The 19223-nt window shown below is 44.3% G+C and overlaps 1 protein-coding gene across 4 annotated transcripts in view; it reads right to left on the bottom strand.

The window, feature by feature from the left end:
- The window catches only part of oxsr1b (oxidative stress responsive kinase 1b), a 48788-nt gene that overhangs the window by 23147 nt on the left and 6418 nt on the right, over positions 1 to 19223 (bottom strand). For all 4 annotated transcript variants that reach the window (XM_069667296.1, XM_069667297.1, XM_069667298.1 and 1 more), the window contains exons 2-3: positions 16551 to 16663; positions 6714 to 6822 (exon numbers count right to left, since the gene is read on the bottom strand). In XM_069667296.1, coding sequence (XP_069523397.1) covers positions 6714 to 6822; positions 16551 to 16663 — 222 coding nt within the window. The remainder of the gene's footprint in view (positions 1 to 6713; positions 6823 to 16550; positions 16664 to 19223) is intronic.

The following is a 19223-nucleotide window of genomic DNA, read 5'->3' as shown; positions in this document are numbered from 1 at the left end:
AGTGCCCTGTTAAAATCACCATGGCTACTGTCAGAGTCGTGGCATTATTCGCCGTGTAGAGAGCAGCTCCATCAATGACATCATCGTTTCAGTCTGTTTCTCTGCACGTCGGTTTCACAAATATAACCTGAGCTCTACTGTGCGTGAATTCTCCTCCTCCATGTGAGATCTCCATGAAAGATGCGCGCCAGTGTTGACACGCGAGGTGATAAGTCAAACTGTTGCTTTGTCTTTAGCTGCCCGGGCTGAATGGAGAACTAGTTTTTCTCTGCTCGCTGACCCGGCAGGTCACCCCCGTCTCCCTCGGCCTGGCTCCTGCTGAATAAAAGGAGCGCTCTGGATGAAAAAGTCAGACTGCTTTCAGTGCGATGATTTCTTTTGTGCGACTTTCCAAAAGAATAAAAAGGACATCTCTGTGAAAAGCGGTCCAGTATTTGCATTCGGTATGACAGAAAATTGGGCGACAGTGGTGAATGGGGACAAAGCAGGGGAGCAAGAAGAATGACACTTGCCTGACAAGCTGCATTGTGCTGCAGTGATACACAAACTGCCATACTGTCTATCTATCCCTCCCTCTCCTCCTCTCTCTCTCCCACACACACACGCTGGAAATGGCCTTTTCAAGGTCCCAAAACACTGCTCATGCCACATTTCCAGGACTCAATTGATTGTTTTAGTGACTGTGCCAAGCTCGGGGTGCGACTATATCTATTTGCTCCATCACTTTAGGGTGTCTGAGCCTGCAGGATTCAGTCGAGCACTGCATTACCCAGAGGAGCCGGCGATGACTGGCCACCTGAGAATAGACAGTGTTATTGCAGAGAGTTTCAGACACAGCGAGACGTAGCGGAGAGGCAGAGTAAGAAAGAAGGGAGGGAGGGGGAGACGATGGGTTCAACGGGTTCTTCTCGCAGTGACTCTGCGCGGCAGAAATTGTGATTCAGCAGCGAGGGAAAAGAAACAAACCCGTTCAATAGAGAGGACGGATGAGGATGGGCGATAAAAGCAGAGAAGATGTGCGAGCGTGTGAGATAGTGGACGTATATGTGAGCATATGAGCGAGTCAGAGGAGAGCGTAAGAAGAGTGCAGCCTGGCGTCTCTGATGTGACAGTTCTTTGAAGCTCATTGAGAAAAGGCAGTCTGTTTGATTCGCCTCTGTTCTCCCTGCATGGTTCCCTTCCTCGCTCAATGCCGCTGCACTCAGTGTGATGTTCATCTGCCTGTCTGAAATGGCTGTAGGGAGGAGAGCAAGTGACAAGAAGTGACAGGTGACAATGAGGAAGGCAGTGAGGGAAGGCGGGTGAGTGAATAATGTCACGTCCAAGAGGGGAGATGAAGCCTAATCCTAGTCCTAATGAGACTACAAATGAATGAAGGTGTGATCACATGGGGAGTAATGAAGTCTGCAATGTGTTGGAGCTTAGCCTTGCTAACTCAACTGGATATGAAGAGATAAAGCATATAGCTCCGCTTAATGTGAACACAATTTGAGGAATATTTTATGGTCATATGCTTTTTTTTGGACCGGAATTAGATAAAAAGAAATGATGCTTGTGTCTATATGCCAAGTATTAACCAGCAGCCAGCTAATTTAGCTTAGCATAAAGACTGGAAAAGAAGGAAACAGCTAGTCTGGCTTACACCATGTTAATCTCTGAGCTGAAGGGAGATGGTGGGCGATATTTGTTACATTTGGATTGAACCAGGCTAACTGTTACACCTTTGATGCTAAGCTAAGCTAGCCGCAACGCTGAACAATCTTTTCAGTATAGACATGTGTGGTATCAAACTTCTCATCTTACTTTTGGTAATAAGAATAACAGGTGACTTTCCTAAAATGTCAAACTTTTTCTTTCAGGGAATAGAAAAACATCAGCAAAGATGGACATGTATCGTATCGGCATCCAATACTGCCTAAAATATGATATTGCGTATTGGCCAGCATGCCGGTCAATGCACTGATCATAAACTGGCTGTTGCTGTGGCTCAGTGGTAGAGTTGGTCGTCTCTCAATCGGAAGGTTAGCGGTTCGATCCCTGACTGCTACAGTAACATATCGAAGTGTCCTTGGACAAGAACCCCAAATTGCTCCCGATGGCATAGATCTGATCGGATTGGCATCTGCAATCAGTGTGTGCATGTGTGTGTGAATGTGACAAGTAGTGTAAAAGCAGCACCATTAGTTAGTAGCCTCCCATGATGTTGACCTTTTCCAGGTATATTATCAAGTGTATTGCAAAATGTTAGCATTGTGCCACCAATTGTATATTGATATTGGAAGGGTACTTGTATCGGTCGATACTAGAAGTCTACAAGTCTAGGTATCAGACTTGGTATCTGTAAGGAAAAAAATGGTATTGGAAGATGTCTAAGTAAAGATAAAGAAAGAAGGTAAAGCAAGACAAAAAGTATTTGGTATACTTTTCACACTTTCCTGGATCATAGATTGGCAAGTCTGCTTTAAGCTGAGGTGGCGCTGAAGTGCACACGCAGCATGAGGTAAGCTTTGGAGGATCACTAAATGCCAGCCTTGTCAGCCTCTTTCAAATGCAACTGATTGAACTCTTCATGCCTCATTAAGTTGTTTCAACGTGCTGACACTTAGTGACAGGTTAACAATCAAAAGTTAATTTTGCATGGGAAAAGACTAGGGCTTCAAAGACAAACGACACCTGTTGGCCAGGTTTGAACAGTGCCTGTCCAAGCCCTCGGAGAAACACAAATCACAGGGAATCAATTAAGTCTTGACAGTGGAGTGCACTGTAGAGCGTGTAAAAACGTCAAATCATCATTTCATGCTGGATTAGCTAAATCTCTCCGTCTTTCTTAGGATTTCAAACAAAAACTGTGAAGGTGTAACATAACTCTTCTGGACTCTACTTCAGCCAGCAACATCATTTTTACAGACTTTCCGTAAGACCGGTCAGAGCAAGGGGACTCAGGGAGAGGATGAGAAGAGAGTAAGACTGGAGAGAAGGGAGGAGGGGGACGAAGGAGGTGAGAGCTTGTGCCAAGTGTGCAAAAGGCCGACGGGGACTGCCAAGCAAAGTTGGAAGGGCGGAGGGAGGGCGGGGCATGAGAGAGACATAGGTGGTTAAGAAGAAAGGTGAAGAAGAGAGGATTGTTGGCTCAGACTCAAAGACGCTTCCATCAAAATTTTGGATGCTTTACACCGTTTTCTCAGGACATGAACATTATGATACAAAAGGTGTGTTAGCATGTTAGACTATCATTGTCTTTGTTCTGTAAATCTGGAGTCACAATCAAAGCTCCCCGTCAGCGTTCTGGCAATAGCTGAGGGCCACATCATGATGTGACAAATCCACCGGCTCCAAACTTGACACAGTCTTTTCATATGCTAAATTCTAACCGTCAATAACAATCTGCCTTTAGCCGGAATTCACTCCGAGTGGCATTTCGATTGAGCTCGGCAGCCGTGATTGTGGGTCGGCGAAAGGCGGCACGCTAATCTCCTGGGAACACATTCCTCTGCTTGCTTTGGCATGAGTCATATTCTGTCCCGGTGGGTTTCAGTGGATGTCTCTCCGATGTGAATTCAGTCATAGGCAGGTTATGTGGCGCGAGAATGAAACAGTTGTTCACATGTCACATTTGGAACAGGAATTTCCTGAAAAGCTCTGAGCCTGCTGCGGATCTACACAACGGAGCTCTACAGGTTTGGCCTTGACAGGATTTTACACGAGGGTTTTAGAGCGCTAAGTATTCAAATGAACACCTGATGAAAAAGTGAAAGGACACTGCACTAGCACCTGGATAATACAAGTACATAAGAAGTTTTCCCATTGACTCACTATTAACAAATCTTTAAGGTTCAAGAGTTCAACAGCATCAAAGATGACTGTAAGACTCTTACCTAAAGAAGTGTCAAAAGTTTTAATCCACCGAAGTTAAAGGTTTATGTGTAACATGGACTTATGCAATGTGGTACTTTTGGTGTGTAAGATGATAAAAGATCTAAAAGGGGTCGGTGAAATGTTTCAGTTGCATGTGCCAATCTTTTGAGGTATGTTACCAGAGAATGAGAGAATGAATATGTGCCAGTGGAAGTCCAGCGGCATGCTGTGTTTATGGGCAAAATGCCAGACAAAGATATGTGGCATACCACGAGACAGAGTGGCATATCAAAAGAATCCGTTCATGACACTAAAACAAGAAGGCTGTCTCTCTGGTGTATGCCAGTGGCTCGTGCTATTATCATTATTACCAACTTCTTTAGACGATGATACGACATTTGTTGATATGTTAAAGTGTCATGATACAGTTTCTATTCAAATTAATTAGGAGGCCTGTAAATGATGCGAGACGATATATTAGGCCCATGACAGACTTGTACAGAAACAACACAAACTTGCCATGGGAAGTTCAAAATAAATTTGTCTTATGATATTTATTAGGGGTGGGACTAAATATCGATATGGCAATATATTGTCGTCCTACAATTACACCACATACACCAGCTAACTTAGCTTAGCATAAAGACTGAAAACAGAAGGAAACAGGTCGTCTGGCTAAGTCAAATGGCAACAAAATCCGCCTAACAGCATCTCAAAAGCACATTGATTTATACATTCTATCTAATCATTTTAAGTGGCACAAAAACTTGGTTGAAAAATGACAATTTGTTGGTTTTACTGGGGTGGGAGGGTGTTATGTTTTGTATGAGTTCTGAGTCAGTTTTTGTATGGATCAAACAAAACACAATTTGGTAGCTTGTGACTTGAAGGGGGATGGTCATTTTTGTTTTATTAATGCTAAGCTAAGCTAAGCTAACTAGCCACATCTCTGAAAAATCTTTTTAGGACACTCATGAGTTTGGTGTCAAACTTCTCATCTCACTTTTGGTAATAAGAATAACAAGCGAGTTTCCCAAAATGTCAAACTTTTTCTTTCAGGGAATAGAAAAAGATGGGCAAAGATTTAGATGTATCACATCAGCCTCCACTACTGCCTAAAATATTGTATAGCAATATACCTGGCTCACTTCTTGTCTCCAAAATATAAATATTTTACTTTATAAATATATGGCGCTCTTTCCTGTGATTTTGACTCAAGGCATCACTACTTCATGACTCCTCAAAATGGCCACATTTTGCCATGAATAAGGGTAATGTGAACAGAAATTAATTGGCAGAAAATCATCAATTATTGCTGTATCGTGGTATTATCGTGGGCCACGTATCGTGAGTTACCCTGCGATCCCCACCAATAATATCTATTGAGATCAATAGTTTGAACGTGTTCATACGATCCAATTTTGAAATGCATGTTCTACCATCTTATTCCACCATCTGGGCTGTCAGAAGATAAAACATTGATCCATTACTTTAAGTGATCGACTTTGACTTTCTGCTTGTTTGCCAGCTAGCTTTCCATATTCTAAATGACTGCATGTGTTGGGAAGTCTTTCAGCTGAATGAGGTCAGTGTGTGCAGCTGGCCTGATATATGTTTTACAAACAAATGTGATCTAGTACAACGCAGTCTAACAGCATTCTTCTCTGTTAGGACACAGACCTGTAGGAATGTTCTCTGCTGCTTCATCATTTGGGTCATTACGAACAAAAACTGTGGTATGAAAACATGTCTGATAAACTGTCGAGCTGTAATCAGTCTTCCAACAGTCGAAGTCGCAGGACAGGATGGAGTCGGAGGGCGGAGAGTCTTTGTTACGCTCCATCAAGCCGGGGGAGCAGACAGGAGTTTGCCCTCCTCGAAGCTGGTACGCTCTGCCCTGTGGAGTGATGGTCTATAAACCCGACCTCATTTAAGGTCTGTCTCCATGGCAGACGACGCCACAGCTATCATTTAATTACACCGCACAATAAAACTCAACATCAAGGGCCTCTGTTTAACGGGGATAAGGGGAACGAGAGAGGCCATCTTAAGTGGTGTCTGCTCCCGCTGTGAGGCTGGCCGCCTGCTCGAGCGTCGCTTGGCGGGCACCGTGCCCCCCGGCCCAGCTGCGAGGCGGCTGCCAAGCGGCTCATGTCTCGAGTGTATCCGAGGGAGCCTGGCATGCCACCTGGGCACTATCCGTTACAGTGGGACGCTGTTTACACAGGGGGCCTGAGAGGAACGGGGGAGGGTGGAAACACAGAGTAAATGTTTGTAGTGTGGATGCATCTGTGTACACTAGCGCTTGTATAATTAAGTGTGTGAGACCGAAAGCGGGATTAAAAGAAAGATGAGTGGCAAGTTTTTGCTCTCAACATGCATCCGTGCATAGCAAATATCTGTATGCTGTTTGTGTGTGGGATTTTCCTCTCCCTGTTCCACAAGCACAAAGACTCTTTCAGATAGCTTTATTGAGCGGGGTGCAAATAAAACAGGAGAATCAGAAGCAGATGCAATCCTTGGATTTTGAGGTCTTCCTCTCCACGGTGGCCTCCTCTTCGTGCTCCTCTCACTAGTTAATTGCAGCGCTGCCACATGGGTGCCATGAAGCCGGCCTGCGGGCTGTTATTACCTCTGCCCTGTCATTAGCTCCTGCACTGTACTGAGTTAAAGCCCCGGAAAGAGCTGCAGCTCGCCTTGCACGGGACACAATGAGGATCAGCACTGTCACATTCCCTACAATCACAGTTAACATCAGCGGCGGCAAGAAGCCCGGCTCTTCCTACTGTCCCTCTTTCATTTACTAAATAATCTGGACCCCCTTGATATGACTTTAATTACTACTTGGAAAAACTTACCTCCACTGAGCAGCTTCATGACCAACCACAGCTCATCCTTCACCACAAACGAGGTGTAGTAAGACACGATGTTGGGGTGATGGCACTGGCTCATGGCCTGAATCTCTTTCTGTTAGAGGAAGACAGGACAGAGAAATTCATCAGTATAGCAGAGCATTAAATGACAAACTCGCTGTTTATTTGCCTTTAAAAATGGGCATTTGAGTTATAAGATATATATAAGAACCTATTTATATCTATTAATGACTTTCATTTTACCCACTCCAAAAGAAGACCATCTTAAGAGCTGCTAACAGTTGTAGCGATGAAGTGTTCCTCATGTTTTCATCCAGACAAAAGGTGCCTAGAAGCCGACTCTTTTCACTCCCACAGAAAGGTATGAGAAAAGCCCGATGGAAATAAACTGAACGCAGTCACAATAAACTGCTGCGCCTTTGAAGCTGCATCCTGATATTTAGTGCGATGCTTAAGATCTTAATGACGTCAGAGGAGAAACAGGCTAGGTCAATATAATGCATATCTATGCAGCAGCGAAAAAACAGCCGGTGCTCAGCGCCTTTATACAGCTGTAAAGCTCAGTGTGTGTGTGTGTGTGAGAGAGAGAGTGTGTGTTTGGAAAGCAGGCGAGCTGAGGTAATGCTGGCACAGAAGTCTAATCCATCACTTCAGCACCGGTCCTAAAAGTCATCTGAGGATAGAGGAGCTTCCGAGGAGGAGGAGAATCGAGCTGACTTCAGAGTCGGGAGGTTTAGCTTCTGTTTCTGTGTTTGAATGTTTGACAAGTGACTGAACCTGTAACCGGAGCTCATTGTTAACGCACAGCGGCTCCGGACTTGTTGCTATAATTATGCAAATAACAGACCTAACTGGAAAGAGGTGTAAGAGTATTAAGATGATGATTTCTAAGAATTATAGTGTAAATATTTTATTCAGTGATCAATACAATTAAGTGAGTTGGCTTTAATATGAAGTCGTCTGTGCGACAGTCAGAAAAGAAAAATGCTACCACTCATCAGTCCCTCCAGGAAGTGACAAAGCACACGCGTGAGGTCACTTACGTCAATATTGATCCCCTGAGATCTGCAAGGTTGTACATCATGGGAGGGCGTCTTTTACTGTAATACTTACTTGTCATCGGTGTTTGTGTCATCGCTGATTATTAATAGTCATTGTACAGTGAGATAGTAATCGCCTCGTCTCTCACCAATTGTTTTATGTTGCCGCAGCAGCAAGAATGTCAAGTTGAATAACGTGTAGATTCTCCTGTGCACATTTTGAAATCATGCACGCGCAGTTAGAAATGAGCATTTTATGGCTATTGACTGCAGTGTCATTCAATTTTTACACATTTTTTGGGGCGCTGATTTAGCTCAGTATGTACAGGGCTACAGCTCTTGACACACTGATCGCAGGTTCAACTCCTGGTCTGCCGATAATTTGGTGTACGTCATCGCCCCTCTCTCTTCCCCACATTTCCTGTCTCTCTTTAGCTGTCTTATAAATAAAAGGCAAGAAACTATTTAAAAAATTTGAACACATTTTATTTAGTCCTGATACAGAATAAACTAGTGGTGATGTCAGAAGACAAACGGCTCGTTCAGCCAATAGCTGGCTTTATTGCAGCATTTGTCCCAGTCGATAACGGTGGATGTGTCATGTGTTGCAGAGAAAGGGAAAAAAAGGCCTCAAAACATTGCAACTTGCATTGCAAATTTTAAAATATCTGCCGTAAAATCGGCATTTTTGGTCGCAACAATCACAGAAAATGCCCGCGAAATCCTGGAGGGACAAATAGAATCAACTGGAAATCATACGTCAATAAATAAACGAGTCAAACATGAGACGTTAATCTAAACTTCATAAAATTTAATATTAGTTTTTTAGTTAAGATGTCCCTTTGGCCTTCAATTGATGGACATCATTTTTCACTTTTTCTTGTATTTTATAGAAACATTGATTACTGGTGAAAACAATCGTCAGTATGATAGAACATAATGATAAGTTGAAGCCAGCTCAGTAAAACCCAACATGTTACTATGTTGCATGTATTTTACAATCACCACCATGCCTCCTTTAGTTTGTTGAGCTGGGCAAACATTCTCCATCCTTTCCTCGGTCTTTGAGCTAAGCTCCATTGTGCCAGACCTGCAGAATCTCTGAGTTAAAATCAATATCGACCTTCTCATCTAATTATGGCTTTCCACCGCAAATGACCGCATCTTCCCAAATTTCAGAGCGGGGTTTCAAATAGCTATCGAGTGTTGCATAATGACAGATGTACCACGAGCCCGTCGAATGAGGAACCTTAACACCGGAGCTGAAAACATTTGTTAAAGGCGTCAATCGATAGATGCTTGAGGGTCAAGAAGTTCGCAGCCTGATGTTCCCTCAGGATAAACGCTTACACGATGTGCATTAGCAGCAGTGTGCCTCGGCTGCGGCTGCGGAGTCATCACTATTGAGCTCGTGGCCTTCGGTGAGTGCCGACGGCCAAGAGGGGCTGAAGCAGGGAGGTGACACGTTGAGCGCACTTGAAAAGGATTGTTAGGGAAATAAAGTGAGTCATAATGAGGGTGGATACACTGTGCATTAGGCAGGTACAGACATGTTTGAATACACACAGGACAATAGAGGTGCCAGCAGGTGAGCCCACACACAACTCTCCCTCCAAACTAACGCCTTTTTTGATTATCAAGCAATAACTTCCAGTCTGCCGAGCCAGACGGCGAGCTCTGTGGGTTGCCTCTCCTATCATTCTTTCTCTGGACACTCCAGCCTGAGAGAGAACAATAATGATATCGCCCGTTGGCTGCTAACAACCCCCCCCCTCCCTCTGCTCTCAGCGCAGTGGAAGAGGCAGGTCACCGCCGCTCTGCGGGCCAGGGTAACCCCAGAAAAGAAAAACAATGGGATAACAGGGAGGATATCGTGCCCTGGCAGTTGGCAGGTCTTCCCATCTTTTCCAGCAGACAATGTGTGAATCAGAGAGACTCTTTGTTGTTGGGATTAGGTCACTGTAAACCTCTGCTGCAGCAGAGACGAGGGAAATGTTCTCATCGCTCAGAACATGTTCATATTACTGCTTTCTTTCTAACCTTTGATGCTTGTAATTTTGAATTGTGGAAACATTTTTTGCTGATAAAATAAGATTCAATAGAACTTCATTAATCACGAAGGAAGAGCCAGATTACTCCAAAATTACAGCACAAAAAAAGGGTAATACAAAAAAAACATCAACTCAAATAATACACCTTTATTTTGAAATTCAGAGCCAATTGGCTGACTTCCTGTTGGGTTTAAGGTATGGGTGCAGGAGGCTTTTTTGTGCGTCTTGATCTGATATATATACCTACCCAATTGGATATGTGTAGGTGAAAGTCACCTCTATTGGGACCCCTTTTTTAAATCTCCTAGGGGGCGTTATGGAGCCATTTTGTTGAACCCATGCCCATAAAATATAACATTTTTCGCCCGAGTTTTTGCAAACTTTCATGAGTTTTGGGGCATGTTAAAGCCTCCAAAAATGTGATTTATTCGGACAAGGAAAGAAAGAAAGAAAGAAGAAGAAGAATTCCTTGAATTCCAAGAGGGTCCTCGCACCCGTCGGTGCCCAGGCCCTTATGAGCGAAATATGAAATATGAAGTCGGTTAAATGCAAAGAGACAGTGACTATGAGAACAACAATAGTGCAATAAAGGTGGCTTCACACTGCCCAGACGACTGGCGACCAACTCCAACCAACACCAACTGTCGGGTCAGTGTGCGCCGGCAGTCGGTGTTTGTCGGATGGAGTTGTTTGGTGCAGTCGTGGAAAGTCAGACCAGTGTGCGCCTATTCCCAACAAACCTAACAGCTTTAAAGGCCAAGTAGACCATGACTGCCAGGGCCGTAGTTAACAAGCCCTCCACTTGTTGAGGTGAGTTGGGCGTTGTCTGGGCAGCGTGCAGTAGGGATGCACGATATTGGATTTTTTGCCGATATCCGATATGCCGATATTTTGCAACTCATTTAGCCGATTACCGATACCGATATTTTTTTCCCGCATACCTAATTGCAGAGATCATCATCTGTCTTCTGTATTGGAATTAGCGTACATTAATGGTGATACTCTTATCACATTTGTTACAACGGTCGGGGTGATTGGTCTTGAGATGGTTAATCAAGTTTGTAGTGTTGAAAGACTTTGCCTTGGCTCCTCCTCGCATCACTTTGAAAAACTTCCACACCACGGACATTTTGGCTTCTAACTCTCTCAGGCTGCAGGTAGACACACGTGACGTCATCACGCTGCGCCACGCAGGTCTTCTTCGTGCCGGGGACATTGCACCGACGTCGGGCATTTAATCAAGTATGCAGCAGCCCATTATTTTATCGGTTAATTATATCGGCGAATATTGGCGTGTTGGCCGATATCCAATAGTTCATTTTTAAGCCAATATCGGCCGATACTGATAACGTGCCGATAATATCGTGCATCCCTAGCGTGCAGTCACCTTAAGTTCTAAGAAAGTAGTGATGCAATTGCATCGACAGTAGATGCTATAAGGTAGATGTCACAGGAACACATGGGTACGATGCTTTTCCGTTTTAACATTGGTTGTATGGTTTCCAATCACTCAAATTCAGGACACAATTCTTACATCTGATCCTCTGAAATTTATTCATCATTTAACTTAAAGCTCCAGCTGGCATTTGAGGCATTAAAAACTATATAGAAATAATCAATCTTGTTGCTGATGATCTGGTTTGCTTTTGTGGCTCAGATAGAGACATCCGAATTAATTTCAGTGTGTTTCATAACCAGTGAAAAATTCCTCACAGGAGCTTTAAAACGCAGAATGAAAAGGGCCCAAAAATCATTTCAAGCAAAGGTGGAAAAATGTCTTCCAAACAAGGGTTTAATTTTGCCTTTGTGTTTGGTTGTGGGTGTTGCAGTGACCTCATCCTAAACCTCAGGTGACACACCTCTCTGCCAACACACACAATCCAACCTGCAACACTACGCTATAATTAAATCTCAGATTTAATATACAAGGTGCCGATGACATCAGATGCGGCACTTATGGCAAACTGTGTAGGACGTTGTTTGCGAGTGACTTTTTATAATGACCATCTGTGTTTGCATTTATAACTGCATACCATTACCACAGTGTATTCCTCCCTCTGAAGTGCTTCTGCAGGAGTTAGCTGTTTATCATGTATCAGAGGGGATCAACAAATACACCTACGAAGAAACAATATTTTTTTTATATAGACGTTCTAGACAACATATGTGAAATCACTCCCTTTCTCTCCCTTATTGATGCACATGGTTGAAAGAGTCGGTAACCTTTGACTGATATTTCCCTAAAATGTCATCTAATTTCCTGTTTTTACTGCTTAAATAGTGCATTCATTGTAACATGAGTGACATCACTTTGGTTCATTTAACAACTAGGAATAAATCTGACCTATTCCATCTTGTGATGAGTCTATAAATCACACTGATGCCTTACAAAATCCAAGCTAAACACGAATCCCCTTGAGTTTAGTCTGGGAAAGCCTCTCCAGGAAATAGCCAAGCCCACGCCAATTGTGTTTCCCCTTTATCGGGCCGGATCTTTTCAGTATTTGCCGTGTTTGAGGACCTTGAAACTGAGCAAAAATAAATAAATGACCTATTGTCACAAAGTGAATACAGTGCTGGGTCACAAACTGGTGCCACAGAATCACACTGACAGCGGACACACAGAGAGGCCACTATAGAGGCAATGTTACGTCACTATCAGTTACACAGGGCGACACACGCTCTCACTATGACCCAATCTGACTGCGGCGCACACACGCATACACACACCGGAGGAAGTACAGAGGAACAGAGACACTTAAACAACTGTGATCCGAATGCGGAGAACTTAAATATACGATACTGAATCACTTCCTTTAGCTCGAGTCTGATAATAAAGCAAAGAAACTGATTGGTATTGTGTTTAAAACTGCATATTAAAATGATAGTTCAGATTTTTGGACACCATCCATCCATCCATTATCTTCTGCTTATCTATGGCCAGGTCGCGGTGGCCGCAGGCTCAGCAAGGTGACCCAGTCGTCCATCTCTCCAGCAACATTTTCCAGTTCCTCCTGGGGGGATTCCGAGGCGTTCCCAGGCCAGACGGGATATATAATCCCTCCAGCGAGCTCTGGGTCTGCCGGGGTCTCCTCCCAGTTGGACGTGCCCGGAAAAACCTCCAAAGGGAGGCGCCCAGGAGGCATCCTAACCAGATGCCCGATCCACTTCAACTGGCTCCTTTAGATGGGAATGTGAAGCGGCTCTACTTCGAGCTCCCCCAGGATCTCCGACCTCCCCCAGGATCTCCGACCTCCTTACCCTATCTCTAATGCTAATGCTGCACCGATCCGCCTGTCAATCTCACAATCCATTTTACCCTCACTCGTGAACAAGACCCCGAGATACTTAAACTCCTTCTTGTTGAACGCTAAGTTGTATGAAATACTTGCTCGTAGTGTAGTGGATGCAAAGCTATCACTCACCGAGTCCCGTGGTCAGAGTTCTGGCCGTAGAATAAGTAATTCAAGCGAGATGCCGGGGTGATGAAACCAAAAAGTTTTACCCTTCAAAACAACACGCGGGCAATGGTGATCAACTTTTAACACAAAATCATCGTCCTAGGATTTCTTATACTGCGCCGTTCTTTTGGCACTATTTTCTCTCTTGACAAATCCAGTATCACTACGCCTGCGGCAGGCCGGTTCTCTAAGAGAACACACTGGAACTGGTAACTTGTGAGACGACGTTTGTTGTCACAGAGGAAAATACAGGTCCAAATGGTGCCAATGACGACATGTTTACTTCAGCGTCAGAATCAATATCGGCTTACCTGAGAAAGCGGCCTGCAGCAGGCGTAGTGATACGGGATTGTTCAAAAGAGAAACTAGTGCCAAAAGAACAGCGCCTAGGACAATGATTTTGTGTTGAAAATGGAAAACTTTTTGGTTTCATGACCCCAGCATCTCGCCGGAACTACTTTTTCTACGTTCGAAACCGGCCAGAACTTCGACTTCGTGAGCAAGCCAATAGCTTTGCATCCACTACACTACAAGCAAGTATTTCATACAACTTGGTGTCCAAAAATCCGAACTGTCCCTTTAAGACATGGGAACACTCCATCATTATGAAAACTGTTGATCAAAATGTTCTCAATGAATAATTAAAAGCCAGTAATTGTAAGAATTGTGTAATTCTACAGGAGGATATTTGCACTGAACCATGTGCATATCGTAAACAAACCTCCTCCTCATCTGTTCGAGCTCGAGTCACTCAAAAGCGCCTGTCCATCAAACCTCTGCGCCAGGAATAACTACAACATACCGCCGCCTATGGAGACACAGACGTGACAGATTATTGCCTCTCTGACATTAAAGAATTCAGGTAAGACTGAAGGCCTGCCAGCTTCTTTAAAAAAACCTCCCGGCATCCTCATTTTCTTCTAAGAGGCAATCTGGGTTCAATTTAATGCTTCCTCGCCGTTTAACCAGGTACCCAGCAGGCTGTGGAGACGAGGAGGGGAAACCGCAGGCAGGAAATCCGACCTCGCTGTATTCCATGTGACCGCCTGCTCCGAGAATCCGGGAGCAACATTCCCCTGATTCATCCTCCAGAAATCGGGGGGGGGTTGCGGGGTTGAGGGGGGTGGGGAAGGGTTTCTTTTTGGTTTAGTGTTGCCAGTGAGTAGTGAGAAAGCTGCCAGTAGTAATCTGTAGCTGTGAGCTTCCCTCGCACACCTATGGAATCGCACATTATTTATCTCCCACAGGGGACTTGAATGAGATACCTTTGGATGAGAGGTAGGAGAAGAGGGCTGGAAAAGGCAATCAATCATGCTTCTGGGCTAAGTTGACAACAGCTCACTTCCCGGTGTCAGAGCAGAACCTGACATCTGGTGTACATGGAGGAGCAAATGACTGACATGTGACACCCTTCCCGATTTAAAAAGGCTGGTTTGAAGTAACCAAATTGGCTACTGTAAAGTGTCTAAAAGAAACTCTATGTATCTCAAACAGTAAATGATGTACCGAGCTAGCGATACAAGATTGCACTGAGGGTGTAAAGGCACTATATGGTTTTCAGAGAGGTGTCCCGAGGGGGTCTGATAGTTTCCTGGCAGTAAGAGGAGCCCTCCTCCAGAGAACAACCCCCGAATAGTGTTTGAAGTGACAGGGATGATTGGAGGAGGGCTCGGAGAAAAGGTGTAATGAAAAGCAGAAGGGGAACTAACTAACATCCACACGCGACAGACCACAGAGACAAAGTGCAATTTTGTGCTGTGAGGAGGTAGCTCTCTTTGATCACGCAGAAAAAGTAACGAGGTTATAAAGAAGTCCAATTGAAATCACATTTAGTCGTTTATCAAGTCATAATAATCTGACTGTGTTCTTTAAAATTGACTTTCAATAGTATTAAAGAAAAGAAAAAGTGTCTCTTCGTGTACGCCTGCTCGAGGGGCGTGTCTGAGTTTGATTGACAGCAGATGGCAGGCTGCCAGAGTGCCGATATTTCACCGTACAGAACGAGAGAAAGGAAAACAAACTGACGCCTTAACCCAAATGTCACGGACAGTCAGGGGTGGAATTGAAGTGTAAAGGACCACAGCTGCATCCAACCGGGCCGAGGTGACATTTGCAGGTATGTTTACATGCTGTTGAATGTGCCGCAGCCGAGCGGCTAAGGCTAATTAGCCTTCTTGCCTGCAATGATGTCAAGAGTGCATTTTCCCCCTGAGAATGTTTGTTTGGTGGCTTGTTCAACAAGCTTGGGTGCAGGATGAGACGTGTGTTCATGTTTTTAAAGGAGCAGTTCACCCCCGGAAAAAGCCACTGTCAGTCAGAGCTGGTGTTCTCTGTAATCGATAGAAGCAGATAAATGTACTTTATACAAACTAGATGATCTGTGGTAACCTGTAGACACAGAGTGAAGGAGGATGTTTAGGTTGCTTGGCAACGTCCAGTTTCAGTTAAGCTGTGGAACTAGTTGAGTTGGTGGAGCAAAAGTAATCTGTAGCTGATTTTTTACTTTTTACTACTATTTGCAGCTTGTATCACAGTTGTATAAAAGCAATACTGTACTTGACGTTGTGCTGATGTACTGAATATCAGCACAGCTGTGATTATGTGAAATATTAAAGGAGAAGTTCTCCCCTAGAAAAAGCAGCTGTCAGTCAAAGCTGGTGTTCTCTGTAATCGATAGAAGCAATAATATTTGAAATTGGCGCCATAGCTGTGGAGAAAGTTGTACAAACAGCTTGTGTTTTCGCCCATTCTACATTCCTACAACACCCAGCATGCATCGCGCCCCTCCCTCTGAAAGGAACAGCCCAGTGAGAGACGCGGGAGTGAAATACTACTGTTCGCTGCAGGTGATGGCTCAGAGCGGTACAGAATCTGAAATATTACAAGAATATACCGGTGGATCGTCTAAAAAATCTTCAGGTCTGCAGTCTACATTTCAAACCTGACGATTTTGAACGAGACATGACATCGGAGGCGGGCGTCCTAGATTGAGGAAGTGTAGTTTAGCAAGCTCCCTGGCCTCCACGTAGTCTGATGAGGTTTTCTGCAGATCGCGTCCTTCAAAGGCACATTTTTTTGTACCATAATGGACTTAGCTCACCGTAATACCATGATAGGACTGAGGTTGAAAATCGACGAACTGGCCCTTTAAGTTAGATTAAAGGACACTTTTGAAGCACTTCGTTCAAAGTTTGTGCCTCCTGCGTTGTGTGGTAAACACTTTCAATGTAATACGCTTTAAATTACTAGTGATGCGTTTGTGTGTCTTACCAGGAGTTCGTCCATGCTGGTCTGGCACTTCTCGAGGTTGATGCGTTTGATGGCCACCCTCTCCTTGCGTGGTAAACAGAAGGCTGCTTGCACCACAGCGGTGGCCCCACTCCCTGAAACAGACAGAAAAACAACCAAGTTATCACCCCAATTATGATTCAATACATTATCAGTCATCTGAGGAAATATTAGGCTGTCTGTAGAGCTAAACTTAGCTTCTACTCCCAGGCCTCTTTCAATTACTCGACCCTCCCCTAACCCCGCCTCTACATCCAAAAATAATGGCTGCCGTGGGATAATAAACTTTTATCATTTCTTTTAAATCCTCCTCAGTTCAGAAAAGGTTAAGTGGAGTCCTGCTGAGACGGTTCATCCGATTTCTCTTCGGTACAGCTTAACTGTCCATCAATTATGAATCAGCTTTCAAAGACCTGCCCGATGAGGCGGGTCTGATTGGGGCCAGTTACTCGACTGAACGAGACGGATCATCAGGTGGCTTTAAGTTAAGCAAAAGAGGAGTTTATTATTTCAGCTTTTCAAATTAAAAGTGATAGCCATCTGATAATATGCATCAGACCTGATTATAACTGAGGTTTCAAGGCTCTGGACAGTTTTAATCAGCCTCGTTTTCTGTGCAAGACACAGCATGAACTTAAAAGTTTGCTCATATCAACAAAGGGAACACAATTCCAGTTTATACTTGAAATCAAGCAACACAGAGATCATAATCTGTGTGTTGCCAAAGCCTAAATCCTATAACCGTCTAATCTTCACTCTGAATAATGAGATCTCGTAAAAATCCCCTCCAGAAGAGATTCGCCTGTTGTTCCATCATCGTGTGAGGTCATTTCACTGCCCCCTCAGTGCTCTTATTCCACGGGCGTGCAGGCAACACACAAATCTCACACACACACACACACTAATGGGCTGTTTCCACAAGATCTCCCGAGTATGCTACGTGACGCTGAGCGATGCCGGGAGCGCACTCTCCCTCTGGCAGCAGGTTTTCGGTGAGCAAAAAGAGTGAGAGGTGAGTCGGTCCAGCCTCCATGTAAGCTTTTCCTAACCTCCCTCATCTCGGCCGTGCCCGAATATTAACAAAGTGCTCATTGTTTGGAGGTTTCATTGAGCCAGCTGTGTATAGAGGTTTAAAAAAAAAAGGGACATATTAAAAGGGAAAAAACTGTTCTGTGATTATAATTAAAAAGTAAAGGCGTCCCTGAAGACGTGACCGCTTTTTATTTAAGTGTTTTCAGCAAAGATAATTAACACTTTGGGCTATACGAAGGAAGCAGAGGATAAAACCGCAGAAACAAACTTGTTTTAAATTCAGTAAAAGTAGCATTTTCCTGTGATTACTCGAAGTGGACGGAACAGTTATGCTCACACGAGTGAAAGCCAGCTTTCTAATGCCGCAGTGGGTGCCATCTATCGACTGGAAACCTCCAATAATGTTGACCTAATCCTCGATCACACCACCGTTGCTGAAAACCAAGGGGATGACAGCGCTGTAAATATATCCCATAGCCTCCTCCAACCACCACCAGCAGCAGCAGCAATACCAAACAAGCCTCTGGAGGCCGGCCAGCGATGGCGGAGCTCAGCCCTGGCTGGACCACAGGGAGCCCAGTTGCCCTGTCCACAGCGGAGTGTAAATTCCTCCATACAAACAAACAGCCAGTCGTCAGGGGTGGCTGCCCGGGGCGAGCTGCAGAGAAGCGCATGTGTGTGTGTGGAGAGAGGTTTGAAAAGGCGGAGATTGTTGGGTTTGAAACAGGCAAGGTCAAGGGGCAGCGGGGCTTTACAAGCCACTCAGACTGAAGAGGCTGATTTGCTGCAGCACTTCCAAGAAGGTTATCCAGCCAAGAGTAGTCATGCCACTACAATTTGAATAAGTTGGATGATAAGTCAAAGCTTTACAAGACCTATGAGGTTCTAAGCAAAGCTGTAAATCCAGTAATGACACTACGGTGCACACAGGGAGGATGCAAACCGATCATGCTATCGATAACAAAACTGCAGCTAATCACAAGCCTGTTGTCAATACAGATGCAAGTCACGAAAACATCTGATTAAATATAACAAGCCACACATCGTCACATTTGTCATACTCACAGGCCGCATCATCACCACCCTCTCCATCACAACAGAGGGAAACACACATCCTCATGAAAGGCGAGCACTGCAGCAGCAGCGCCAGGGCCAACATCTAATCTGCTAAACAGTCTGGCACAAACATAACGGCTGCATATCAAACAGGAGGCCTCTTTTCTCTTTTGGTGAAAGAATTAATAGATGAACAGAATATGAGCACAACAGGAGACGGCTGTTTCTAATTAAAACATTTTAAAAATAAGTTTCTCTGTTGGTGTTTTCTCTTTCACGGGTCACAGCGACAGGATTTAGCTTGTTGTAGAGGTGGACGGCTAATCAGATCTATATATTAAGTTAGCACATTAGACTAAATCAAATGACGACGATGCAGCTGACAGCTGGAGCCTGTTCAAGTGGCTACTGAGAGATACTGTGAGTCGCGGGTATTTAGGCGTTAGGGTTTTTCTCCATTGATTTTTTTCCCCCCTACATTTCATTTCAACAAAAGTGTTGTTTACATTTTGAGATCTTTTAACAAACAACCTTGAGAAAAATATCCTTACACTAACAGTAGCATGC

This window comes from Semicossyphus pulcher, unplaced genomic scaffold (assembly GCF_022749685.1).
Source record: "Semicossyphus pulcher isolate SPU_LCO1_2020_fin unplaced genomic scaffold, fSemPul1.0.p SCAF_18, whole genome shotgun sequence".
Lineage (NCBI taxonomy): Eukaryota > Metazoa > Chordata > Actinopteri > Labriformes > Labridae > Semicossyphus > Semicossyphus pulcher.
The sequence above is the reverse complement of the archived record's forward strand: the minus strand, read 5'-3'. Positions and strand labels throughout refer to the sequence as shown.